We start from the raw sequence: 26,673 nt of genomic DNA on the forward strand, positions 1-26,673 counted from the left end.
AGAGTTAATAAATCTGAGAAAGGAGATTTGTCATGAGATGAGGTTAGCTTTGGGCATATTGGATTTGAAGTGACTGGGGGACTTCCACAAATGAATGTTCAATAATGTCATGTAGCTCTTTCCTCCGAATTGAAACACTCTCTCATAGAGGAAAGATGGAGGTTCATGAGACTCAGGAAGGGGCCGGAGAGATGCCTCAGTGGGCAGGAGCCATTGCTGTGGAAACATGAAAGCCTGATTCACCCTGAGTTTGATTTCCCAGCACCCACATAAACATCTGGGCATGGCTGGCTGTGCATGCTTATAACCCAGTCTTGTGGAGAGCAGAGACCAGGTAATTTCTGGGGCTCACTGGTTAGTCTGACCAAAACTGGAAGCTCTGGGTTCAGTGAGAAACTCCATCTTAGGGAACAATGTAGATGAGGACATCTGACATTCTCCTCTGGCCTCCACGTGTGTGCACACAGGGTGCATGCATGTGTACACACATATGCATACAACACACACACACACACACACACACACACACACACACACACACACACGACTCAGGAAGACACCTAAACTCAGGAGGCTCAGAAAGTTATGATTCACAAAGCTGGTATCCAGTTACTAGAAGTAGTAAACAATTTCTGAAGAAGAGGACAAGGTACTCTAGGAATGAAGGGCCGGTGAACTGTCACCCATGCTCTGGTAAGTAACTCCTCACTGCTCATGTACGTAACTCCAGTAAACTTCTTGGTTCATAGTTTGGGCTAGACTTGGATGGTATGGTGGTTTGAATTCTATGTCCCCCTTTAACTCGTGTGTTTCCAATGCTTGGTTCCCAGCTGATGGCAACTTGGAAGGAGCCTTGCTGAAGGAGGTGTGTTGTCAGGGGCAGGCTGAGAGGTGTCATAGCCAGCTCCCCCTTTGCTAGACTTTGGCTCACTCTCTGCACTGTTGTCCACCTGCTTGGCAGAGGTGATGTCCAGCGTCTGCTCATGCCATGCTGTCCCCTGCCATCATGGAGCTCTGCTCAACAATGTAAGCCAAAGTAAACTGTTTCTTCCCACCAGCTGCTTTTGTTCAAGTGCTTTATCTCGTGGACAGAGGGACTGAAACAGGTGGAATAGTTTCTTTGGTTTGTGGTTGGCCCTTATCTGCTGTGAATAGACATGTGTCATGTCTCCAACAACTAGTCTACTGACTATACCAATCTGAAAGTTCTGAGATCTAAATTCCATAGAACTCATAGAAATATAGAGTAGAGGTTTTGGGGTTTGTTTTTGTTTTTTGAGGCAGGGTCTCATGTAGCCCAAGCTGACATCCAACCTGCTGTGTAACCAAGGATGGCCTTGAACTCTTATCCTTTTGCCTCTACTTCCCAAAAGCTGGATTTCATGAGTGTGCTACCATATTCAGCCTTTTTTTTTTTTAGCCAACGTCTCCATGTAGCTCAGGTTGGCCCCACTATAACATGGCCTTAAACTCCTGATTTTCTGGCCTGTATTTCCCAAAGTGCCAGGTTTACACACGTTTACTACCATGCCTAGCTTGGAGTGGAAATTTTGTTTGTTTGGTTTTTTTGTTTTGTTTTGTTTTTCGAGGTAGGGTCTCACTCTAGCCCAGGCTGACCTGGAATTCACTAGGTAGTCTCAGGGTGGCCTCGAACTCACGGTGATCCTCCTACCTCTGCCTCCCAAGTGCTGGGATTAAAGGCGTGTGCCACCACGCCCAGCTCATTTTGTTTGTTTGTTTGTTTTGAGGTAGGGTCTCACTCTAGCCCAGGCTGACCTGGAATTCACTGTGTAGTCTCAGGGTGGCCTTGAACTCACAGTGAACCTCCTACCTCTGCCTCCAAATGCTGGGATTAAAGGTGTGTGCTAGCAGAGAGACAATAGGCACACCAGGGCCTTCAGACACTGCAAATGAACTCCAGTCATGTGTCACCCTGTGCATCTGGACTTATGTGGGTACTGGGAATTGAACCTGGGTACTTGGCTTTGCAGGGAAGCACCTTCACCACTAAGTCATTTCTCCAGCCCCAAAATATATATTTTTAAAATTTTATTTATTTTTGGAGGCTGTGGCATGCCCATTCTCTCTTTCTCCCTCTCTCAATTAATAAATACATAAATGAGTTTTTTTAAATGTACATCACCACACCTTACTAAGGGATTTTTTGTTTGTTTGTTTTTCATTTTATTTTTATTTATTTATTTATTTATTTGAGAGCGACAGACAGAGAGAGAAAGAGGCAGATACAGACAGACAGAGAATGGGCGCACCAGGGCTTCAAGCCACTGCAGATGAACTCCAGACATTTGTGCATCTGGCTAATGTGGGTCCTGGAGAATCAAGCCTCGAACCAGGGTCCTTAGGCATCACAGGCAAGTGCTTAACCACTAAGCCATCTCTCCAGCCCTCTTTTTTGTTTTTTTTTTTTTTTTTTTTTTTTTTTGGTTTTTCGAGGTAGGGTCTCACTCTGGTCCAGGCTGACCTGGAATTAACTCTGTAGTCTCAGGGTAGCCTTGAACTCATGGCGATCCTCCTACCTCTGCCTCCCGAGTGCTGGGATTAAAGGCGTGCGCCACCATGCCCGGCTTCTTTTTGTTTTTTAATTGTATTTTTAAGGTTTTATTTATGAGAGAGAGAAAGAGAAAATGGGTGTGCTAGGGCCTCCAGACACATGTGCCACCTTGTGCATCTGGCTTTACATGGGTCCCAGGGAATCCAACCTTGGTTCTTTGGCTTTGCAGGTGAACACCTTAACCACTAAGCCATCCCTCTAGCCCTGTGTTTGTTTTTCAAGATAGGGTCTCATTCTAGTCCAGATTGACCTGGAATTTACTATGTAGTCTCAGGGTGGCCTTGAACTCACAGCAATCCTCCTACCTCTGCCTCCTGAGTGCTGGGATTAAAGGCATGTGCCACTAAGCCTGGCTGTTTTTTTGTATTTTGTTGTTTTGAGGTAGGGTCTCACTCTGATCCAGGCTGACCTGGAATTCACTATGTATTCTGAGGGTAGCCTCCAACTCACAGCGATCCTCCTACCTCTGCTTCCCAAGTGCTGGGATTAAAGGCATGCACCACCATGCCTGGAGTGGAATTTTAAAAAATAATTTATTTTTAATTTATTTATTAGAGAGAGAGTGAGAGAAAGAAAGAAGGAAGGAAAAAAAGAAAGAAAAAGAGACAGAGCCAGGTGTGGTGGTACATGCCCTTAATCCCAGCACTTGGGAGGCAGAAGTAGGAGGATTGCTGTGAGTTCAAGGCCACCCTGAAACTACATAGTGAATTCCAGGTCAGCCTGGATCAGAGTGAGACCCTACCTTGTAAAACAAAACAAAACAAAACAAAAAAAGAAAGAAAGAAAGAAAAGAAAACCCAAGAGAGACAGAGACAGAGAATGGGTACACCAGGGCCTCTAGCCACTGCAAACAAATTCCAGATGGATGTGCCACCATGTGCATCTGGCTTACATGGGATCTGGAGAATCAAACCTGGCTCCTTAGGCTTTGCAGGCAAGTGCCTTAATCGCTTAACCATCTCTCCAGCATATATTAAAGGAGTTTTAATTTTTTTATATTTTATTTTTATTTACTTATTTGAGAGAGAGAGAAATGGGCACGCTAGGACCTCTAGCCACAAGAAAAAAAGAAAAAGAAAATCAACTCCCAGCTTTATTTGGGTCCTGGGGAATCAAACCTGGGTCCTTTGGCTTTGCAGGCAAGTGCCTTAACTGCTAAGCCATCTCTCCAGCCCTAATGGATTTTTTAAAATTAAGGTTCATGGTTTGTAAATTTGAATTTTTAAAATATTTTTTAAGCTGGGTGTGGAGGTGCATACCTTTAATCCCAGCATTTGGGAGGCAGAGGTAGGAAGATCACTGTGAGTTTCAGGCCACCATGAGACTACACAGTGAAATCCAGGTCAGTCTGGGCTAGTGAGACCCTACCTTAAAAAAAAAATACAAAATAAATAAATAAATAAATTTTATAACAAATATAAGTAAATATATTTATTTATTTGCAAGCAGAGAGAGAGAGAGAGAGAGAGACAGAGAATGGGCACATTAAGGCCTCTAGCCACTGCAAAAGAACTTCAGATGAATATGCCCTTTTTGTGCATGTGGGTACCAGGGAATCTAACTCCAGTAGTTAGGTTTTGCAGGCAAGTGGCTTAAGCACTGAGCAATCTCTCCAGTCTAAATTTCAATTTCTTTTGGTTTTTCGTGGTAGGGTCTCCCTGTAGCTCAGGCTGACCTAGAATTCACTCTGTAGTTTCAGGGTGGCCTTGAACTCATGGTGATCCTCCTACCTCTGCCTCCCAATTACTTGTATGAAGGCATGTGCAAACGAGTCTGGCTTCCAAATTTCAATTTTAAGAATAAGAGGAGAGGCTGGAGAGAGGCGTAGAGGTTAAGGCACTTGCCTATGAAGCCAACAGACCTATGTTCGATTCCCCAGGACCCATGTAAGCCAGATGCCCAAGGTAATACATGAGTTTGGAGTTTGCAGCAGCTGAAAGCCCTAGTGTGCCAATTCTTGCTATTGGCCTCTGTCTCTCTCATAAATAAACTAAAAAAAAAATTTTTTTTTTTTTTTGTGGTGTTTTGAGGTAGGTAGGGTCTCACTCTAGCCCCCAGGCTGAACTGGAATTTACTATGTGATGTAGTCTCAGGGTGGCCTTGAACACATGGCGATCCTCCTACTTCTGCCTTCCAAGTGCTGGGATTAAAGAAGGCATGTTCCAACATGCCCAGCTATAAAAAGTGTTTTTTTAAGTATGAGAGTGGTAACCTTACCCCCCCCCCCACTTCCCCCCGAGGTAGGGTCTCACTCTAGCTCAGGCTGACCTGGAATTCACTATGTTGTCTCAGGGTGGCCTCGAATTCACAGTGATCCTCCTACCACTGCCTCCCAAGTGCTGGGATTAAATGCATGTGCCACCGCGCCCGCCTGGCTGATGTGTTTTTGCTGTTGTTTATTTACTTGAGAGAAAGAGGGGAAGAGAGAATGGGCACACTAATGCCTCCAGCCACTGTAAATGAACCCCAGATACATGCACCAACTTGTGCGTCTGACTTTACTTGAGTACTGGGCAATCGAATTTGGAATCCTTAGGCTTTGCAAGCAAGCGCTTTTAACCATCTCTCTAGCCTGAGACTAGCACCTTTTGTTGGGGATTTAAAATTTTTTTAATTTACTTTATTTGAGAGAGAGGAAGACACAGAATAGGTGTGTCAGGGCCTTTAGCCATTGCAAACAAACTCCATACGCCTGCATCACCTTGTGAATCTGGCTTATGTGGGTCCTGGGGGAACCGAACTGCGGTTCTTTGGCTTCGTAGGGTCTCACGCTGGCCCCGGAATTCACTGTGCAGTCTCAGGGTGGCCTCGAACTCATGGCGATCCTCCTACCTCTGCTTCCTAAACGCTGGGATTAAAGGCGTGCGCCACCATGTCCAGCTAGAAGAGATTGTTTTTATGTCTCCTCTAGAAGCTCTAATCAGCTGAGGCACAAACGGCCCTTCCCGCCACAGAAAGACGACGAATTGCAGCCGGCCGTCCTGGGCCGGGAACTCAGCACTCGCCACTCAAGCCGGCGCTGTCTCCGCGTCATCGCGCGGCGCGGACGCACGTGGCCCGGCGGCGGCGGGCGGAGCCGGGGCGTGGCCGGCACAACGGTGGCGCAAGATGGCGCTGCCCTTTGCGCGCTCGTGGAGCTTGTGCCGCTGGGGAGCCAAACGCTGGGGGGCTGCGGCCGGCGAGGCCCGGAGAGGTAGGGCTAGCTCCTTGACTCTGCCTTTACTCTTTCAGCGCCCGCCGTTTCCTTCTGTTATTCCTGGAACTCATTAAATTTCCCCACCTCCATCAGCTTCGAGGTTGCAAAACTTGCGCACCATTTGGTTTCTTTAAATCTGACGCTTTCCCGGGCTGTGTTTCTCTGCTCCTTGGCTTGCCCCACTAGAGACGTCACCTACTCTTGCCATCTGGTCATTGCAGTCTGCCCTGCTTTTTCGGGATGTCTGAGATCAAAACATGTCACTAGCCCTTGGGGTTCTAGCTTCTGTCATTGTCTAGTCTTTTTGCTCTGCCCGCAGGCATCAGTTTCAAACTGGAAGAGAAAACTGCCCACAGCAGCCTGGCCCTCTTCAAAGGCGACACAGGTGTCAAATATGGCCTGGTGGGATTGGAGCCCACCAAGGTGGCCTTGAATGTGGAGCGCTTCCGGGAGTGGGCAGTGGTGCTGGCGGACACAGCGATCACCAGTGGCAGACACTACTGGGAGGTGACGGTGAAGCGCTCCCAACAGTTCCGGATAGGAGTGGCCGATGTGGACATGTCTCGGGATAACTGCATCGGTGTTGATGATCGGTCCTGGGTGTTCTCCTATTCTCAGCGCAAGTGGCACACCATGCTGGCCAACGAGAAAGCCCCACTTGAGGGCATCGGGCAGCCAGAGAAGGTGGGGCTGCTGCTGGAGTATGAGGCCAAGAAGCTGAGCTTGGTGGATGTGAGCCAGGTCTCTGTGGTCCACACAATACAGACAGATTTCCAAGGCCCAGTGGTGCCTGCTTTTGCTCTATGGGATGGAGAACTGCTGACCCACTCAGGCCTTGAGGTGCCAGAGGGTCTCTAGTGTGTCCATCATTTGGAGTCCCTAATCATGCTTCTGTGGCAAGTGTCGAAAGCCGTATTACTTTGGCCCCAAGCATCCAGTCGCTGCCACCATTCAGTTCGGGTCCTCTGTGCAATGTCTTAGTTATCTTAGGCCTCTACCCCTCTGGAAACTAGGCATAGAGCCAGGCCTTCCCCACCTCCCCACCCCTCGAATTACTGCCAGTTTCTGAGGTCACTGGGTGATTGTCTCCCTGGACTGCTTCCTCGGGTCCTTCTACCTCCCCCTGGAATTGTTTCTCCGTGTTCAGTCCTGGGGTCTTTCAGCTCTGTTCAAACTGATTCAGTGCTACCTCTCTCTCCCTACCTACATGTTAGTTGTTTGGGGCATTCATCAAATCTCTCCAGAGTAAATCCTTTCTACCTCTGGCTGGAAGAGTGGGGGTCAGCGACTTGGCCCTTTCTCTGTAGCACTTTGGACTCAGCTCTGACTTCCTCAGTGCTTTGACTGAGTGGGTGAGTGGGTCAGAGTGAGATTAGAGCTCTCCTTCCCCGGTACCTCAACACCACAGAGCCTCAGCCCCACACAGCTGTAGCTAACTGCACCCGAGTCCATCTGCCTTCATGCAGCCAGTTCATAATCATTGTGCCAGTTATAGCTGTGACCAAAGGAGAAGTGCTCCTGGGGGCATCTAGGGTCTTAGTACCAGGAGCTTTATTCTGGAGAAGTTCCTTCTTCATCTGCCACAGCAAAAAGTTAGGGGGAAAGTAGGGAAGATTTTGGACGATCCATTTTGGGGCATGTTCAGACCCAAACCCCCATTCCTCTTGGCGACAGAATATACATAATCTAAGCAGTATTTGGGGTTGAGAAGAACCTGGTGGAGTAGATAACTATGTATGTGAAATATGTACTGTTTGGGCTCTGTCCGTGTGGGTCTAATTCTACCTTCTATGATGGTAACCCCCAGGGGAGAAAGAATAACTAGGTTAGCAAAAAAGGAATAATTTGTGTAATTAAAGTTTTATTTCAACACAAAATACTTTCTCTGTCTATAAAATTGCTGTTAGCAGCAGCAACATGTCCCTGGGTAAGGGGGACAGATCTCTGCAGACTACTATAAAGTCAGGTGCTTAGGCCCCTCCTTCCTTTTACTCGACATAGATATGCATGGTGGCTAGCGTACCTCCACTGGAGTCACTTGCGCTCATGTTGACTGCTTCAGGGAGAGGAAGAGGGACCTGAATAAAGACCTGGGATGGCTTTGAGTGGGCCAAGTCAATAGGCTGTCTATACCTTGATGTATCCATGGATACAGATGTCCACTGAGGCTCCTCTTTCTGCTGTGTTTACTGAGGGAGTAGGGTATTTTGAGTCTCACACAATGCACTGGACCCCATTACCAAATTGCTTTGCTGGTCCCCACTGAAGCAGCTGTCCATGATATCTGTGGTGGCTGGGGGTTAAATGCATGGCTGGGTCATGCTTTTTCTTGAGCAGGGACTGTTCATGACCTCACACCATACTTTCCAAGTTCTCTTTGGACAGGGTCTCAGCTGCTGCCTCAGCCTGAGTCTCGGAGAGCATGTAGGAGTCCTGGTAATCTTGAAGCAGTTTGACCACCTCCAGGTGGTTGAACTGCACAGCATCATCCAGGGGAATGTTGCCCCACCTGGAAGGACCAGTGACCATAGTGAGGCACAGCAGACAAGAAAGTGCCCCAATTGTGTGCATATCCGTAGTGGGGAAGCTAGGCCACTCTCCTGCCTTTTTAGCCCAATCCTACTCACCTGTCCTTGACAAAAGGGTTCACTTTGCAAGCCTCGATCAGAAATTTAACAACTTCCGTGTGTCCTAGGAATATGGGTAGAAGGAAAATGAGGGTCCAGCTCCTGGGCCATCTGGTGCAGACCTTTGGCAACTAGAGTCTACCAAGAGGGGAGGAGGGAAAGGCTGGACATTTGTTCCCTGCCAACATCCAGTAATAGTTTGTTGGCTGAAAGGCATCTGGACAAAATTGGCTGTTGCCCCTCTAACCCTGAGGACACATAAACATGGGTATTCTGGATAAAGTATTACACTTTCCTTTCCCCACTTAACCCTTTGAATACCTTCAGCTGCAGCAACATGCAGGGCTGTGCGGGAGTCATAGTCTTTCTGTTCCATATCCATGGCTGACAAAGCAAATCTGAGGGTAGGGGAAAAAAAAAACAAAAACAGCCAGGGTTAGCCAGATCAGTCTAGCATCACCAGTTTTCTTTCTGAAGTGAGGACAGACTGGATGTTCCAGAAAAATTAAAACTAGCTGAGTGTGGAAGCACATGTCTTTAATCCCAGAACTGGGAGGCAGAGGTAGGAAGATTGCAGTGAGTTTGAGGCTACCCTGAGACTGCATAATGAATTTCAGGTCAGCATGGGCTAGAGTGAGACCCTACCTTGAAAAAACAAACAAACAAACAATAACAAAGAAAACCCAGTCAATACCAAATTTTGTAGGGATCTTTCTTTTTTATTATTATTTTGAAGTAGGCCCTCTAGCCCAGACTGACCTGGAACTTACTCTGTAGTCCAGCGTGGCCTCGAACTCACAATGATCATTCTACCTCAGCCTCCTGAGTGGTAGGATTAAAGGCATGTGCCACAATGTCCAGGTAAACTTTGTAGGTTTTGCATAATCTGTTCTGTATTGGATGAGACTGTTATTCCCACTTAGGTAAGGTGGCAGTGTGATGTTTCCATAAACATGGCTGTCTAGTTGTAGTGTATTTATTAATGTTGGTAATCCACTTGAAGCAGAGTCCCTGTCCCCAAGAATGATGCTGTTTATACTATAGTTAACAACAGTCATTGCTATTAAGTTTTTATTCCATATAAGACACTTTGCTCTTAAAAAAAAAAAAAAGACAAGCCAGCCCCTTGTGGTGGTGGCGCATGCCTTTAATCCCAGCACTTGGGAGCCAGAGGTAGGACGATCACTGTGTGTTGGAGGCCACCCTGAGACTTCATAGTGAATCCCAGGTCAGCCTGAGCTAGAATAAGACCCTACCTCAAAAAACAAAACAAGGGCTGGAGAGATGGCTTAGCGGTTAGTTGCTTGCCTGTGAAGCCAAAGGACCCTGGTTTGAGCTTCGATTCCCCAGGACCCACATTAGCCAGATGCACAAGGGGGCACATACATCTGGAGTTCATTTGCAATGGCTGGAAGCCCTGGCGTGTCCATTCTCTCTTTCTCTCTCCCTCTTTCTGTCACTCTCAAATAAATAAAATTACAAAATTTTAAAAATATTTTTAAAAAGATAAAACAAAAAATAAACACAAACAAATGGATTCTTTAAGTGTAATCTATGTCAATTCTGTCTAACCCTAAAGCTGAAACATTTAACTGTTTGGCTGTGCCGCCTCCTAATATAATCTCTGACCAGGTACATTTTATTGTTTGCATTTGGTCTTCATAGAATTACCTTCAAAAGCCAGGCATGGAGGTTCATGCCTTTAATCCCAGCAGAGGTAGGAGGATTGCTGTGAGTTCAAGGCCACCCTGAGACTACATAGTGAATTCCAGGTCAGTCTGAGCTAAAGTGAGGCCCTATCTCAGGGGTGGAAAAAAAAAAAAAAAAAAAGGCTGGAGAGATGGCTTAGTGGTTAAGTGCTTGCCTGTGAAGCCTAAGGACCCCAGTTCGAGGCTTGATTCTCCAGAACCCACATTAGCCAGATGCACAAAGGGGCGCATGTGTCTGGAGTTCATTTGCAGTGACTGGAGGCCCTGGTGCACCCATTCTCTCTCTCTCTCGCTCTCTCTCTGCCTCTTTCTCTGTTGCTCTCAAATACTAAAAATAAAAAAAGAGAAAAGAAAAGGAAGAATTACCTTCGAAGAGCTGAGACATCTCCACTGTATGCAGCAAATAACAGGTTCACCACAGTCTTGTTCTGGAACATAGAACACACCCACCTGAGATTAGCTGTGGCTTTGAATCTACCCCTGCCCAACTGTAACCTATGGCCCTCCCCTATGGATGCTTCACCAAGTGGCTTGCTATGAAGTATTATGGAATGTTCTCTCTGAAGTATCCTTCAAACCACCTGGGGTTTTTCTTACCCGAACTTCTCCCCCTTCACGCCGTGGGTCTAATTTCCGAGCACAATGCCGCAGGTTGTCATAGTTGTGGAAATTAAAGAGGGACACCAGCTTCTACAATTGTAAGCCAAAGACCTGTTATTCCTTGAACTTGATTAGAGCTCAAGTTTGCTTCATATAAGTGGCTACCATTGATTTATTGCCTTATTGAAGATATTAAGTACAGGGTTGGAGAGACAGCTCAGCAGTTAAGACTTGCCTGTAAAGCTTAATGATCCAAGTTTGATTCCCCAGTACCCATGTAAAGCCAGATGCACAGAGTGGCCCATGTGTTCATTTGCAGGGACTAGAGGCCTTGGTGCACTCATTCTCTGTCTCTCTGCTGGGTGTGGAGGTGCACGCCTTTAATCCTAGCACTAGGGGGCAGAGGTAGGAGGCGCACTGTGAATTGGAGGCCAGTTTGAGACTACATAGTGAATTCCAGGTCAGCCTGGGCTAAGAGTGAGACCCTACCTGGGAAAACCAAATAAAATAAAATTACAAACATATGCTGAGCAGCTCACCTGGCAGAAATTGATGCCCCTCTGGCTGTTCCCTAACTTATCCAGTGGAGGTGACAGGCACATCATTCCCATGACATTGGGTACCACCAGGAGGATGGCTCCTGACACAGCTGACTTGGCTGGCAGGCCCACCTAGAGAACAGATCAGAGGCTGAGGGTGAGCTAGGGGTTTTCCAAATTTAGGAAAATAAGGCAAGTTATTCTAAGTGACTTCATGGATAAGGCCACACTCATCTTGACTTTTTTTTTTTTTGCTTATTAATTAGCTTCTTTTTAAAAATTTTTATGTTTTGGTTTGTTTAAATTTTTTTATTTATTTATTTGAGAGCCACAGAGAAAGACAGAGAGAGAATGGGCACGCCAGGGTTTCCAGCCTCTGCAAACAAACTCCAGATGTGTGCACCCCCTTGTGCATCTGGCTAACGTGGGACCTGGGGAACCGAGCCTCGAACCGGGGTCCTTAGGCTTCACAGGCAAGCGCTTAACTGCTAAGCCATCTCTCCACCCTATTTTTTGTTTTTCTGAGGTAGAGTCTCACACTAGCCCAGGATGACCTGGAATTCACAGCAGTCCTCCCACCTCTGCCTCCCCGAGTGCTGGGATTAGAGGCGTGCACCACCACGCCCGGCTACTAATTAGCTTCTAATTGCTATGGTCCCTCATGACATTTCCTGTCACACTTAGGAACTTGTTTGATTAACAGTACTCTTCTGTAGTACCAAAACTGGGATACAATCTTTTATTCTGGTAGGAAAAATAATAAATAAGAAGTAGGGTGCTGTGAATGGAGGCAGGTTCATTTGAGATAGGGCAGTCAGAAAAGTCTCTTCTAGGGCTGAGGGCATGGTCCAGTGGTAGTACATTTGCCTAGCATGGGTAAGGTATAGGTTCTATCACTATTGCCAAAACAAGTTACCAAAAAAAGTCACATGCATTGATATATACCTATAATCCTAGCTGAGGAGGCTGAGGCAGGAGAGTCATCATGAGTTTGAGGCCAGCCTAGGCTATGTGTCACACACATACAAAACCAATTGAGACAAAATCATACCTCTCCTTAGAAGTGACATCTAGGCTGACAGCCAGCTATAAAGGGTTGCACAGGAACGTTTTGTGCTTCTATGTATCTGAGGAATGTAATATGCTTGACAACACCCCCTAAGGATTTTTTAATTTTATTCCTTTTTTTTTTTTTTTTTTTTTTTTAGGATTCTTAATCTTAACTGCTTGACTGGAGGTTTGTGAGTGGGAGGCAGAAACAAGCACCCACCACTGTCCTTGGCACTGAACTTATGGGAGATGGATAGCAGGGCCCGAAACACTCACGTGGAAGGCAAACTGGCCGGAGAAGTCATACATGCCGCAGGAATGCATGAGGCTGAGAGTGTTGCGCACTGCTTCAGCACTTAACACGCTCTCGCCTGTGATGGGGCAGATCCCGCCATTGGCAAGGGTGGCCGCCATGACACTGCCTGATTCACAGGTGACCTCCACAGAGCATAGCTGCAGAGAGAGGGAGGTCACAGTGCGCTGTGGGTGTGGACACAGTGCTCCCTGGTGTAGAGCAGTGTTCTTGGCCTGTAGGTCTTCTGGTTCTCACAGAACCACCAGAGACAAGTGTCTGCTGTAAGTCAGAGAAGGTCAGCAGTCTGCCCTGTTCCCCTAACCCTGAGAGCATTTGCCTACCTGGAAGTAGAGATCAAGGGCGGCCATCATGTCCACCCCCTTGGGAAAGCACTGCAAGGAAGAGGGTGGAACATTCTCTTCAGGACATACTCTCATGCTGACAGGGTCTCAGCCAGTCTCCAACCCTTCTGCCCTTCTACCAGCAGCAGAATTCTCAGGGGCTTTCTCTACTGGCCTCTCCCAGGTACCTTCTTTTCCTTGAGATAATAGCCAATGGCATAGTTCCGGTCCCCAGTTTCCTTCTCTGACTGGAATCTGAAGTAAATACCCAATTTAGTGCTTGAGGTTTGAGGAGTATGGGGAGGCAGGAAAAGTTACTTCCCCTTGGACATAGAACTACATTACTTGTATCAAACTGAACCAGACCCTTTATAACTTCCCAAAGTATCAGTGGAAACTTCTGACTGAGCACAAACTCAGAACAAAAGAAGAACAAACAAACAAACACCCAAAGCTGTCTGGTCTAGGAAAATCTGGCATGGTTTTCAGCTTTGGGACTCTTGATTCGGATTTAGGCAAACCATCATTCTGTCTCTCTCATTACATACTAATTAGAAATGGAACATTATACTGGGTGTGGTGGCGCACCCTGTAATCCCAGCACTGGGGAGGGAGGAAGATCGCAGTGAGTTCGAGGCCACCCTGAGACTACCTAGTGAATTCCAGGTCAACCTGGGCTAGAGTGAGACCCTACCTTGGGAAAGAAAAAAAAAAAGGAACATTATTTCACCAAGTAAATGTCAACAAAGAGACCCAGAGGGAGGGGAAGCCCAAGTTCCTCTTGAATTTCTTCCTCCTAAGATGATTACACACTGCTGTCTGTCTGTCTGTCTCCCTCTCCCACTCAGTGTGCACAACAGTACAATCACAGTGTATTCAGCTAATTCTGTAAACAGGGACTTACGTGGCATTGCTGAACCCCATGAATTCATTTCCAGCCATTTTATTCAGATACTGCAACACCTAGAAGAGAAGAGAGGCAAGAGAGGTGCCATTTGACTAAGGAACCCTACTAAACATGGCTCAGGCTCACAAGCCTTCTGAACCTCTCAGTCCTTATCTCAACTTTGGTCAAGAAGGCAAAAGCTAAAAAAAAAAAAAAAAAAAAGGCTGTGACTGGAGAGATTGCTCAGTGGTTAGAGGCGCTTGCTTACAAAGCCTGAAAGCCTGGGTTTGATTTCCCAAGAGCCCATGTAAAGCCAGATGCACAAAGTGTCACATGTATCTGGAGTTTATTTGCAGGGCAGGAGTTCCCTGGTACTGTCATACTCTCTCTCAAACAAATATGTAAGAAGGCAAGGGCTTCAAGAGGCTTCCTTTGTGAAGCCAGCACATTCCCACTCTCCTGGACATTCTGCTGTGTATGTGTGGGAACACATGATGGCTTAGAGCCAGGCACTTAGGACGGCATGCCATGCAGAAAAGCAAGAAGCTAAGAGGCGAGGAACTTACAAAGTCAAACTTCTCTGCTTTGTTACAGTCCATCTGCAGAGGAAGGAAGAGAGATTAGTGTTCTAAGCCTAAGAAGCCGACAGACAGAAGCGTCATAAGGTGGAGTTGACATGTTAAACTAGCCTTACTACAGGGAATGTGTTACAATTTACAATGACTTCTGTTTGTTTTGAGATAGGCCTATTTTTCCCAGGCTGATCTTTAACTTGTGGGCTCAAGTGCTGTTCCTACCTCCACCTCCCAAGTAGCTGAAACTACAGACATAGTTTTTATTTTTAGACAACTGAGACTTTTTTGCATGCATCTATATGCCTAACAATATTTAAAAGCAATCATTATGGTGGTTCATGCCTGTAATCTCAGCACTTGGAAGTCTGAGTCAGGAAGATTTCTAAGACTTCAAGGACAGCCTAGGTTTAAAAAAAAAAAAAATTAAGAGCCTGGTGTGGTGGTGTATGCCTTTAACCTCAGTACTTTGGCAAAAGAGGTAGGAGGAGTGCCATGAGTTCAAGGCCACCCTGAGACTACATAGGGATTTCCAGGTTAGCTTGGGCTAGAGTGAGACCCTATAAAAAAAAATTAAGATTATCAAGGAGTGAGGATTCAGATAACCCCATCAGCATTCACCCCTCCTCAGTCTCATCATCCCAATTTTACCCTAATTTTTTAAAAAGTTTTTTGAGGTAGGGTCTCCCACTACCCCAAGGCTGACCTGGAATTCATTATGTAGTTTCAGGGTGGCCTCAAACTCATGGTGATCCTCCTAACTCTGCCTCCCAAATGCTGGAATTAAGGGTGTACACCACATGTCCAGCTCTAACCTCAATTTTAATCATTTTTTTTTCAAGATAGGGTCTCACTCTAGCCCAGGCTGACCTGGAATTCTGGAATTCACTGTGTGGTCTCAGGGTGGCCTTGAGCTCACGGCGATCCTCCCACCTCTGCCTTGAAAAAAAATTCAATTATATTGATAAACCAAATAAAATATTTTTGGCAGCCATTAGAATTGAACCCAGGATCTCCCACATGCGAGGCAAGCGCTTCACCACTGGGCTATATACCCAGCTTTAAAGCTAAAGATTTTCTCTAAGAGTCAAGTTTGCCACAGCTGACCTTCATGGGAGTGAGATGAAACGAGACCCAAAGGCAGAGCTGTAAATAATCATTACAGGACAGGGGTGAGCTTGGCCTGGTCTCCTATCCCAGAGTTCTTGCTTCCTGCCTCTCTCTGTCCCCTATCCAGTCAACATCCCAGGGACTCTGACACCTGGGTTCCTGGGGGGCAGGGCTCCTAACGCCACCTTCCCCAGGAGAGGCTCTGATTGGCTCTTGGGTGTCACTGGCAACACTGCTCCTGGGTTCTTGCTCAAGCCCTGGGAGACCTACAGCTGATGGGCCTGCCTGACACTTGCTCAAGGCCACCTCACAGTTCCAGGTGACGTGAATAACTGCCCTGGCCTGGCCATTCACCCTTCTGTGTGTGTCCCTCGCCCAGGAGTGGCCAATCAATGCTTAATGGTGTTGTCCTCCTACCACCTTTGGCATTTGGCCCTTGGCAAGGATCATGACCCACTCCCTTCTCCAAGGATCACGGAGCCCTGGGCTCCAGAGTTCTAGGTTGAAGCTAGAAACACTATGGGGTGAGGGTAAGGAAGGTGGTGCGGCCCCTCTTACTAATATCATCAGCATTACACAAGGGTCCCTGTTGTGCTCTTTCACGCCTCCTGGAAACCCTCAAAGGATCAGTACAACCTCATTGATTTCCCTGCAGAGCTGAACAAACATGAGGGTACAGGCATGGGGGAGCTGAGAGAATAGTACCTTCCAGAAAGTTAGAGTGGCACTGACCTTGATCAGGGAGCTGACGACAATGGCACCAGCATTGACCATGGGGTTATGGGGGATTCCTGGGGGAAATACAAACCTCATCAGCCGTTGAGCAAAGCCTACTTTATAGACTGCCCACTCTGAAGCTAGGCAGGGTTGGGCCTGGTTAATACTTGGATGAGAGGAAAGGCAAAGAAACAGACAAAAGAGGCGGGGGGTGGGGAGCTAGCTGTGTTTGATCCGAGCACGGAATGCTCACCTTCCTCATTGAGGGAGAGCTTGTTGTAGCGCAGGCCACTGGGCTCCTTGCCCACGTACTTGTGCACGTACTCAGTGCCTAGGGTGCTTATGGAGATGGCGTAAGTGAGAGGCTTGACACAGGACTGCAGGCAGAAGGGGATCTTTGTGTGTCCCACAGAGTGCCTGGAAGCAGAAAGGCACCATCAAAGGGGTTAGATTTTGTTCTGTCCCTATGCCCTGCCTCCCCTTCCTTTCACCCAGCATCTCACCGCTGACCATCCACAGTGCACAGGGAGACACCCCACAGGTCTGGGTTTGACTTGGCCAGGTGAGGGATGTAGGCTGCCACCTGGGCATGAGTGAGTAGAGAAAAAGGAGGAGGACTGAATGTGGAGAAGAGGATCAGAGCTATATTCAGATCTGAAGAAGCTTTTAGATAAAGGCTAAAACTCTGTCTGTTAGCCTGTTGCTGCCCCAAACACCCATACTGACGTCCTGGGGAAGCTTAACATAGTTCCGATCCTGTAGAGATGGCAGTAAAGCCTATAGAATGTAATACATGAATTCTGGAAGTGGCTTCCCTTTTGGGGGTTTATGCTCAGTTATACTATAAATCTCCTTGACAGTTCAATTGACTTTTTTTTGGTCTCACTCTGTAGCCCAAGTTGACCTGGAACTCACTTTGTTCTGTAGCCCAGGCTAGCTTTGAACTTATAGTGCTCCTGAATATTGGAGTTACAGATAAGAGCCACCACACATGACTTCAGTTGACTTCTTGTTCTTTTTTTTTTTTTTTTGACAGGGTCACTTGGAAACCAGACTGGTCTCCAACTGAGTATATAGCTGATGACCTTGAGCTTCTCTTTTCTTTGAGGTAGGGTCTTGCTCTAGCCCAGGCTGAATTCACTTGGTAGTCTCAGGGTGGCCTTCTTGAACTCACGGCGATCCTCTACCTTTGCCTCTCAACTGCTGACCTTGAACTTCTGATTCTCCTGCCTCCACTTCATGAGTGCTAAGATTACAGGCATAAAACACTAGGTTTTATACACTCCTGGTGATGGAATCTAGAGCCTTGTGCATGCTAAACAAGCATTATGCCAACTGAGCTATACCCCCAATCCTCAGCTAATTATACCATGTGTATCCATAAAAACCTAGGATTCTCTTATATGCTATAGGAATCATATGTATAGAAACATAGGAAGCCATGTTCTCATTTGTAGAAGTTCTGCTTCTGTCTGTCATCACTGAATTCCCAGCCCCAACATGTCTCTGAGAAACAAGGTGTATCTGGCCCAGAGCCCTCGTCCCTCCCTTATTCCCCTGGCCCTCACTTTGCCTCCAGTGGGCTCTTTGGCATCCTCAAAGATGCGATCCACATGGCTCGTGAACTCCTCAAAATCAGGAATGACAAACTTCTTTCGGAATGCCTGGGTCAGGAGCACAATGTTGCTGCTCACACACCTGGATCCCAGACATGATCGTATTAGGGGCTGGGGAGATGCAGCCGGGACTCAACTCTGGAGCCAGGGAGGTTGGGAATAGGCAAGGTTGTCCAGCGCTCATCTGGTTTGGGACTACTAAGAGCTGTGTGACTTCTGGCAGGTCAACTTTCCAGGCTTTAGTTTCCTCACCTCTAAAATGATGGGTTGTAATGATATGGAAAGATACTCCAAGACATTGTTTTGGGATATGAGAAAAAGATTACCATGAGAATTAGTATGTAAACTTTAGATTTGAGAAGTCCTAAATTATATATGTGCATATATTCATATTTCTATGCAAATGCTAAGATTTTATGTAAGATACTCATTAATTTGTCAACAATGTTTCCTTCTGGGAAGAGAGAGAAAGAATATGTGTTTCTGTAATGTTTGAACTTTTGCGTTGAATAGTCATTCACTGCTTGAATAAAAAAATAATAAACCAAAGGAGGGGGTTGAGCTGTATTATCCCCAAGATTTTCCCTGTTCACAGAACAGTTTTTGGGAGCAGTGCCCATTTCTGGGGCTCTCACTTTTGGAAGAGCTCTCGATCTAAGAGGCCACCACTGCTGGACTCTTGGACCATGCGGTGCATCTGGTTTATGCAGTCCCGGAGCCTTGGATCCGATGTCTGCAGTCCAGTGGCCTTCAGTGCCTTTGAGGAAAAGAAGAGGCCTGGTAAGGTGAGCTTAAAAGACAGTACTTTCCTCATAGTCTTTTCCAGGAGATACTCAGTTAATTCAACACCAATAGGTGGAACAAATGATTTTGAAGAGTCAGAAAAGAGACTGAAGAGGGGTTGAAGGCTAACATGGCTTTTCTGCCGTCTTTTCATAGAGTGTTAATCTGGGCTTGGGGCAGGGATGGACTGTATTCTCAGCACAGGCAGTTGCTATTATCCCTCTGTAGTCATCATCCTCACACAGCAACCCATTAGCTACCCGGTACTTGTTTGACCCTCCTTTTCCCCACTTTCCAGAGATGCTAAGGGATTGGGGTTCTGAACAGGTAGAAAGCAACTTACAGTAGTGAACTTGTGGATAGGGATCCTCTCCTGTCCCTCAGCAATAGTGTAGAAGAGCAGATCTCCAAGGCGGGACAGCATGCCACTCTCTGATGCGTCGCTGGGGGCAGAGACAGGGGAGGAGGGCAGGAGCCTGAGAACTGCTCCCTGCTCCTCCTCCTGGAGCACAGGCCTGTCTTCGGGTGGGTGTCATTCTTTGCCTCTTCCCTGAGCCATCTGATCTAGACTGCAATCCTAGCTTTCATCCCTTGCCCAAGAAGTCGTAGGTCTTACTCTCTCGCTTTTACTCTTGACTTTCAGCCTTCATTTCTTTTTTTTTGGTTTATTTTTTTATTTCTCTCAAATCTACCCTTTTTCCTCCTGTGCAGTATGGTGGAATGGAAAGAATCAGACTTTGCTCCTTACTAGCTATATAATTAGGCAGGTCATGTAATATTGTTGAAATTGCTTCCTTATCTATAAAATAAAGATAGTAATGTCTACTTCACCTGGGTGATGTGAGGCTTTCAGAGCATATTCCATGAAAAATTTCCTGGCACAAAGGAATGCTCAGTATATCATGCTTATAGTCAGCTCCTTGTCTGTTACCTCATTGCCACCGTTCTTTCTTGCCATCCATGCTGGTAATCATTCTAAAACTCAACACTTCTCTACTAAAATGCCTGTGGCATAAGCTGGGCATGGTAACCCACACCTATAATCATAGCACTTTGGAAGTAGAGGCAGGAGAATAGGAGAATCAACTGCATAATGGAGTTCAACTACATAATGAGCTCAAGTCCAACTTGGGCTACATCAGACCCTGCCCCCCCAAAATAGAATTTTAAAAAGAGATTAGAAGCAACCTACATATGCATTAGTATATTATGTATATACATATGATAGAATATTATGCAGTAGAAAAGAAAGGAAAACAGAAACTAAATGTGCTCACACCTTTAATTCCAGCATTGGAGAAACTAAGGCAGGAGAATCATAGGATGGAGACCAGCCTGGGCTATATTGCAAGATCATGTCTCAAAAAACAAATAATTGAGCCGGGCGTGGTGGCATACGCCTTTAATCCCAGCACTCGGAAGGCAGAGGTAGGAGGATCGCCATGAGTTCAAGGCCACCCTGAGACTATAGAGTTAATTCCAGGTCAGCCTGGACCAGAGTGAGCCCTACCTCGAAAAACCAAAAAAAAAAAAAAAAAAAATTAAAACCGAGCTGGGGAGATGGCTCAGTTCCCCAGAACCCACATACAAAGCTGGGGTTACAATGTGAGCATCGTAATCTCAGCATGCCTGCGGTGAGCAGGGAAGCAAGGACAGGAGAATTTCCTGGAAGCTTGCTGGTCAGCTATGCTGGTGAATAGCAGTGAACAAGAGACCTTGCCTGAAAAGAAGACGAGGCAAAACAAGGTAAGGACTGACATCTAAGTCGTCCTCTGACCTTCACACTCACCCCATAGCACATGAGTACCCACACCCACACACATGAATATGCACACACATGCATCTCACACACACAGAACAGCAAACAAAAAATAATGTCATTCACATCATATATTCAGTGACATTAAAAGTTACATGCCTCACTACTAGAATAGGTTATGGCATCTAGAATTAGAGCACCTTGTATTGTCTGCTTTTAAAGTGCCCTGGAGTTTTAAACTTGAAACATAAGTAACACATTATCTTGTCAATAGACGTGACATTTTCCATCTGTCAGTGTGTGTGCCTGGTCTATAGGACTATTGCAGAATGAGCCTTCAAGTCAGTTCTATACACAACCATTCACCAACCACGCTGGTGTGGTTCCCCGGGGCCGCCCTGCTGTGCTCCGATGTGAGCTCACGCTGACCAGACAGGCAGCAAAGACAGACTGACTGCGCTCACAGTACCTCTGTCACCAGGGTCACGTAGAGATGACCGCGCAGGGATCCGTGTTTGCTGTAAAACTGCTCAGTACTGCAAAGCTTCTGTGGCTGTGTGTTTAACTCTCAAACTTACAGAATACAGTAAAGTCAAAACAAAACAAAACAAAAAAAAGTTATATGCCTGGCCAGGCGTGGTGGCACATTCCTTTAATGCCAGCACTTGGGAGGCAGAGGTAGTAGGATCGACTGCCATGAGTTCAAGGCCACCCTGAAACTACATAGTGAATTCCAGGTCAGCCTGAGCGAGAGTGAGACCTTACCACAAAAATAAAATAAATAAAAGTTACATGCCTGTAATCAGAGCACTTGGAAGGCAGAGGCAGAAGACCAGGAGTTCTTGATCATTCTCATCTACATGAAACCCTGTCAACCCTGTCTCAAAAAAAAAACAAACAAACAAACAGGTGTGGGGCTCAGCAGTTAGGTCACTTGCCTACAAACCCTAATGATCTGGGTTTGAGACCCCAGTACCCAAGTAAAGCCAGCTTCACAAAGTGGTGCATGCACCTGGATTTCATTAGCAGTAGCTGGAGGCCCTAGCACACCCATTCTCTTTGTCTTTCTTCTCTGTATATCCCTCACTGCTTGCAAATAAATATTTTTAAAATTTATTTATTTATTTGACAGAGAAAGAGGGGGAGGGAGGGAGAGAGAGAATGAGCATGTCAGGGCCTCCAGCTACTGCAAATGAACTCCAGACACGTGCACCCCTTGTGCAGCTGGCTAACGTGGGTCTTGGGGAAAAGAACCTGGGTCCTTTGCTTTGTAGGCAAACGCCTTAACCACTAAGATATCCCTCCAGCCCAAATAATTAAAAAAAAAAATAGGGGCTGGAGACATGGCTCAGCAGTTAAGGCGCTTGCCTACAAAGCCTAACAACCTGGGTTCAATTCCCCAGTACCCACATAAAGCCAGATGCACAAGATGGCACATGATGGAGTTCATTTATAGTGGCTAGAGGGCCCTAATCTCTCTCTCTCTCTCTCAAAATAAGTAAATAAGATATTTAAAATAAATTTTCTAAAACAGGTGGGGTCTGGAGAGATGGCTCAGCAGTTAAAGGCACTTGGCTTGCAAAGCCTGACAGTCCAGGGTTCAGTTCCCCAGTTGCCACATAAAGCCAGATGCAAAGTAGCATGTGTCTGGAGTTTGTTTGCACTGGCAAGAGGCCCTAACAGTCTCTCCTTGCAAATGAATAAAAATAAGCCAGGCATGGTGGTGCGGACCTTTGAGCCCAGCACTTGGGAGTCAGATGATGGCTGTGAGTTCGAGGCCAGTCTGAAACTACATAGTAAATTCCAGGTCATCCTGAGCTAGAGCAGCAAGACTACTCAAGAAAACCAAACAAGAAACAAAAACTAGGGCCAGACATGGGGACGTGCACATCTAATCCCAGCACTCCAAAGACTGAGGTAGGTGGATGGTCATGAGTTGGAGGCCAGCCTAGGGCTAGTGTCAGTTCCAGGTCAGTCTGGGCTACAGTAAGACCATAAGACCGTACTTGGGGGGTGAGGGTGAATAAGCCAGACTGCATAGCATTTCCTCTTCACTGCCCTCCTTTCCCTCAATTGCAGAAACCCTGCCCCCTCATGATGTCATACTTCCAATAGCTCATCAGCCAATAATGTCAATTAATGAGCCAGCGGTCTAAGTCCTTCCCCAAGTCCTTAAAGTATACTAAGTCACAGGAAGAGAAACTAGGATTCCTAACAACAGTCCATCACTGATCCATGAAGGTGTGTATGGAAGAGCAAGGAGTATCTCTACCTCCCCACTCTGAAGACATATTTTATCCCACCAGCATCCTCCCATGGTAATTATTTGGGAGGAAGTGGGCTAGTGATTTAGAAATCTTTGTGTTCCAGTGCCTGACACTACCTACACAAGACCATCATAATAGGAGGAAAAGATCATAACATCAAAATAAAATTGAGATGGGGAAAATGGAGTTTCAAAGGGGGGAAGGAGGGTATTACCACGGGATTTTTTTTATAATCATGGAAATTGTTAATAAAAAACTAAATAAAACCAAAAGAAATCTTTGTGTTCCATGCCTCTAGAAGAAATAATGGAAAAGTAATGCATAATAATGATCACTACTAATAAAAAGAACTTATTGGACGTTAATCATGGAAAATGTTAATAAAAATTAAATAAAAAAAAAGAACTTATTGGACTTTAACCAACAAGCTGAACTACAGGACAGGAGCTCCAGTGGCGGTGAGGTAGTGTGCTGGTTCATCATTTTTGTTTGTTTTCGAGGTAGGGTCTCACTCTAGCCCAGGCTGACCTGGAACCCACTCTGTAGTCCAGGTTGGCTTCAAATTCACGGGGATCCTCCTACCTCAGCCTCCTGTGGTAACTTTAATTATGATATATAAGTATATTTTTGAAGGTCATGAAGTAGGTATCAACGACAGGGGAGATGGCCCATTTCCTGTTTTGCTAGAATAGGACAGGGGCTACTGGACTGTGCTAAGCTGTATGTAGCTCTAGAGAGGACAAGATTTTCTGCTCAGTGCTATCTGCGTCTTGGAGGGGAAAAAGGCATGGCTACCAAGTATTCCTGGGTGGTGGGGGGGAGAGAAGTTCGACCTCCATGGAAATAGATGGGCCCAAAGGAAGAAGCCTTCCATTCAGGGAGCCTGAGCAGCATCAATAATGGCTCGGACTGACTCTGGTTTGGGAAATCTGGGTCTTGAATTTTTCCCTCCTTTTATAGATATTCTCTCCATTCAACGACCACTTTGGAAATCACCCTTATTCTACAGATTGGGGAGCCTTGCTACGAACACACTCGACTCACACGCACGCACCAGCGCACCGATAGCGCAACGCGCACCACACACTACACAACAGAGGACGCGCAGAAAGACGCATCACCCAGACAGATCCGAGTACACTTGAACCTGGGGCAGGAAGCTGCTACATACCCAATACCCACACATTCCCTAAAAAACGCCCGAGGACCAGAGAGGAGGGGAGGAGGACGGCAGGTGCGCACCCGGCCCTGCGCACCACCGACACGCGCACCGAGCAGCACCGCGCTCGCCGGCGTCCCCAGTTCAGTACGCACCTGGGACAGGCATCTCGGAGACCGACCTGCCCAAACGCCCTGGCGGGCGGACAGCACGCTACCGCCCGAGCGCGGCGGACCCAAAGCCCCACATCTAAAGGAAAAGGCATCGCAGGCTAGTGAGCGAGAAGAGAGGGAAGACGAGATGCGCTCTCTGGGGGACGGGGCTCCCAGGGAGCTGAGCGAGAACGACAGCGGGAGTGGGAGCGAGCCTGTCCCCTTGCCCCTGTCCCGCGAGCCTTACTGATCCTTGTGCAGCGGCTGGTGGCTGTGCGGCGTCGCCCTGCCCGACGCCGCGGCCTCACTGAGGTGGTAGCGGACTCCCCTGCCAAGGAGTGGGCTCCGGCTCGGGTGACCCCAGCCTCCCCGCCGGCTGTGCCCACCGGCCCGGCTCAGCGCATTCTGCAGAGCCCTCATGGAGCGCATGCCCCCGGCGCGCCGCCGGCCTGGCCCGAGCGCCGCGAGCGTCGGAGCGGCGGCTGGGAGGGAGGGAAGGAGGGCGGGCAGGAGGGAGGGAGGGGCGGAGGGAGTCGCGGGCGCCGCAAGGTGCGGTGCGCTGCGCTGCGGCGAGAGTGCGACGGCGGGCCGAGCCCGCGGGGGACAGGGGCCCGGGGCTGGGGTGGGGCCGGAGGAGGGGCCAGTCCCTGAACTGCTCGGGCCAGGACGGGGGGCACCTATTCCCGGTAGACTGGGGATGGGCGAGACAAGTGCCACAGATTAGCGACGGACTGAAGCCCGGCTCTGTGGGGCGGGGAGGGGGCGGCGCTAGGCGGCGACGGACAGTGCGCGCATCCAATCACCGAGGAGTCAGGGTCCCGGGAGGCGGGAAGGGGGCGGGGCTAGACCTTGGATGCCAGGCCGGGGCTGGGGAGTGGACGCCGGACCACTGAGCAGCCGGGTGGTGCGTGAGAAGCCCGGGGTCTCGAAGGAACCGCGACAGATTCGGGAACGATGGCGTTCTCTGGTAACAACGAGAACGCTACTTTATTCAGGAACCGCTTAGTGAGCTTCGGCTTAAGGAGGCCCCAGCGGCCGGCCCTCAGCCCTCAGTGCCCGTCCTGCGGGTGGCTGACCCCCCACGTCCCGTCCAAGCACAGGGACGCTAGGTGGCGGTGAGTGGAGAGGGAAGTATCCCGTCCAGAAATAACCCGCCACTCCTCAGTGCTAGCTCTTAGGATGCCTTGGTTCTTAGCTCTATCTCCGTTTTTCTTGTCCGTAAACTTAAGACATTAAATAAGGCAATGGGGAGCCGGGCGTGGTAGCTAGTGCACACCTTCAATCCCAGCACTGGGGAGGAAGAAGTAGGTGGATTGCCAAGAGTTCGAGGCCACCCTGACACTACATTGTGAACTCAAGCCTGGGCTAGAGCAATACCCTACCTTGAAAAACAAATCAAGGCAACGAACACGAAAAAAAAATGTTTATCTTTCAAAGGGTCTTGTTATGGAGCCCTGACTGCTTAGGCATCCACAAGCTGACTTCCATCACTGCTGGCACAAAAAGATTTTTAAAATTATTTTTAAAACTTTTTATTTTATTTTATTTGTTTGAGAGAGAATGAGAGAACCAGGGCTTTCAGCCGCTGCCAACAAACTCCAGACACATGCGCCCCCCCTTGTGCATCTGACTTATGTGGGCCCTGGGGAATTGAACCTGGGTCCATTGGCTTTGCAGGAAAGTACGTTAACAGCTAAGCCATCGCTCTAGCCCCACAAAAACATTTTCTAAGGGCTCCCAGATTTTGACTGTTTGGATTGCTTGCCTTCCTCTTCCTCGTTAGCAGAAATGATGTACAAAAAGAGCTTGGGGGCTGAAGGGATGGCTTAGCAGTTAAGGCAGGACCCAGGTTCGATTCCCCAGGACCCACACTAGCCAGATGCACAAGGGGGCACATGCTCCTGGAGTTCATTGGCAGTGGCTGGAGACTCTGACATGCCCATTCTGTCTGTCTGTCTGTTGGTGTCCCTCGCTGCCTCTCCCTTTCTTTAATTAATTAATTTAATTTAAAAATGCTCTCATGCAACCCAGGCTGGCCTCAAATTTGCTATCCAAAGATGACCTTGAACTTCCGAAGTGCTGAGACATGAGCCACCAGAACGGCTTTCTGCCGTGATGGGTATCAAACCCAGGGCCTGATGCCTGCTAGGCAAATACTGTCCCAACTGAACCGTGCTTTTGTTTTGTTTGGATTTTTTTGTTTGTTTGTTTGTTTTTCGAGGTAGGGTCTCACTGTGGTCCAGGCTGACCTGGAATTAACTCTGTAGTCTCAGGGTGGCCTCGAACTCTCGGCGATCCTCCTACCTCTGCCTCCCAAGTGCTGGGATTAAAGGCGTGCGCCACCACGCCCGGCTTGTTTGGATTTTTAAAAATATTTTACTTTTATTTATTAGATAGAGAGAGAGAGAATGGGCACACCAGGCCCTCCTGCCACAGCAAATGAACTCTAGACATGTGGGCCACCTTGTGCCTCTGGCTTACATGGGTACTGAGGAATTGAACCTGTGTCCTTTTGGCTTTGCAGGCAAGTGCCTTAATCACTAAGCCATCTCTCCAGTCCCCAACCCTGACTTAAGAATTTTCCTAAAAAAAAAAAAAAGATTTTTAAGCTGGGTGTGGTGGTGCATGCCTTTAATCCCAGCACTGGGAGGCAGAGGTAGGAGGATTGCCATGACTTTGAGTCCACCCTGAGACTACATAGTGAATTCCAGGTCAGCCTGTGC

General features: G+C 47.5%; 2 protein-coding genes across 2 annotated transcripts; one reads left to right on the forward strand and one right to left on the reverse strand.

Annotated features, from left to right (window-relative positions):
* The first annotated feature begins 5,658 nt into the window (after window positions 1-5,658).
* Window positions 5,659-7,645, forward strand: Spryd4 (SPRY domain containing 4). The gene is made up of 2 exons (XM_004649986.2): window positions 5,659-5,765; window positions 6,088-7,645. The coding sequence occupies exons 1-2, from the start codon at window positions 5,681-5,683 to the stop codon at window positions 6,624-6,626; spliced, it is 624 nt and encodes a 207-aa protein (XP_004650043.1). The 5' UTR covers window positions 5,659-5,680; the 3' UTR covers window positions 6,627-7,645.
* A 13-nt stretch (window positions 7,646-7,658) lies between these two features.
* Gls2 (glutaminase 2) lies at window positions 7,659-24,379 on the reverse strand. Its single transcript, XM_004649987.2, has 18 exons — window positions 24,198-24,379; window positions 18,957-19,056; window positions 18,466-18,587; window positions 17,783-17,912; window positions 16,718-16,797; window positions 16,468-16,631; window positions 16,230-16,288; window positions 14,382-14,414; window positions 13,834-13,892; window positions 13,118-13,184; window positions 12,930-12,980; window positions 12,570-12,746; window positions 11,244-11,375; window positions 10,702-10,794; window positions 10,471-10,532; window positions 8,717-8,793; window positions 8,396-8,459; window positions 7,659-8,277 (listed from the first exon to the last, which is right to left on the reverse strand). The coding sequence occupies exons 1-18, from the start codon at window positions 24,377-24,379 to the stop codon at window positions 8,121-8,123; spliced, it is 1,809 nt and encodes a 602-aa protein (XP_004650044.1). The 3' UTR covers window positions 7,659-8,120.
* Between the last annotated feature and the right edge of the window lie 2,294 nt (window positions 24,380-26,673).

Source organism: Jaculus jaculus, chromosome 6 (genome assembly GCF_020740685.1).
Source record: "Jaculus jaculus isolate mJacJac1 chromosome 6, mJacJac1.mat.Y.cur, whole genome shotgun sequence".
NCBI classification, from domain to species: Eukaryota; Metazoa; Chordata; class Mammalia; order Rodentia; family Dipodidae; genus Jaculus; species Jaculus jaculus.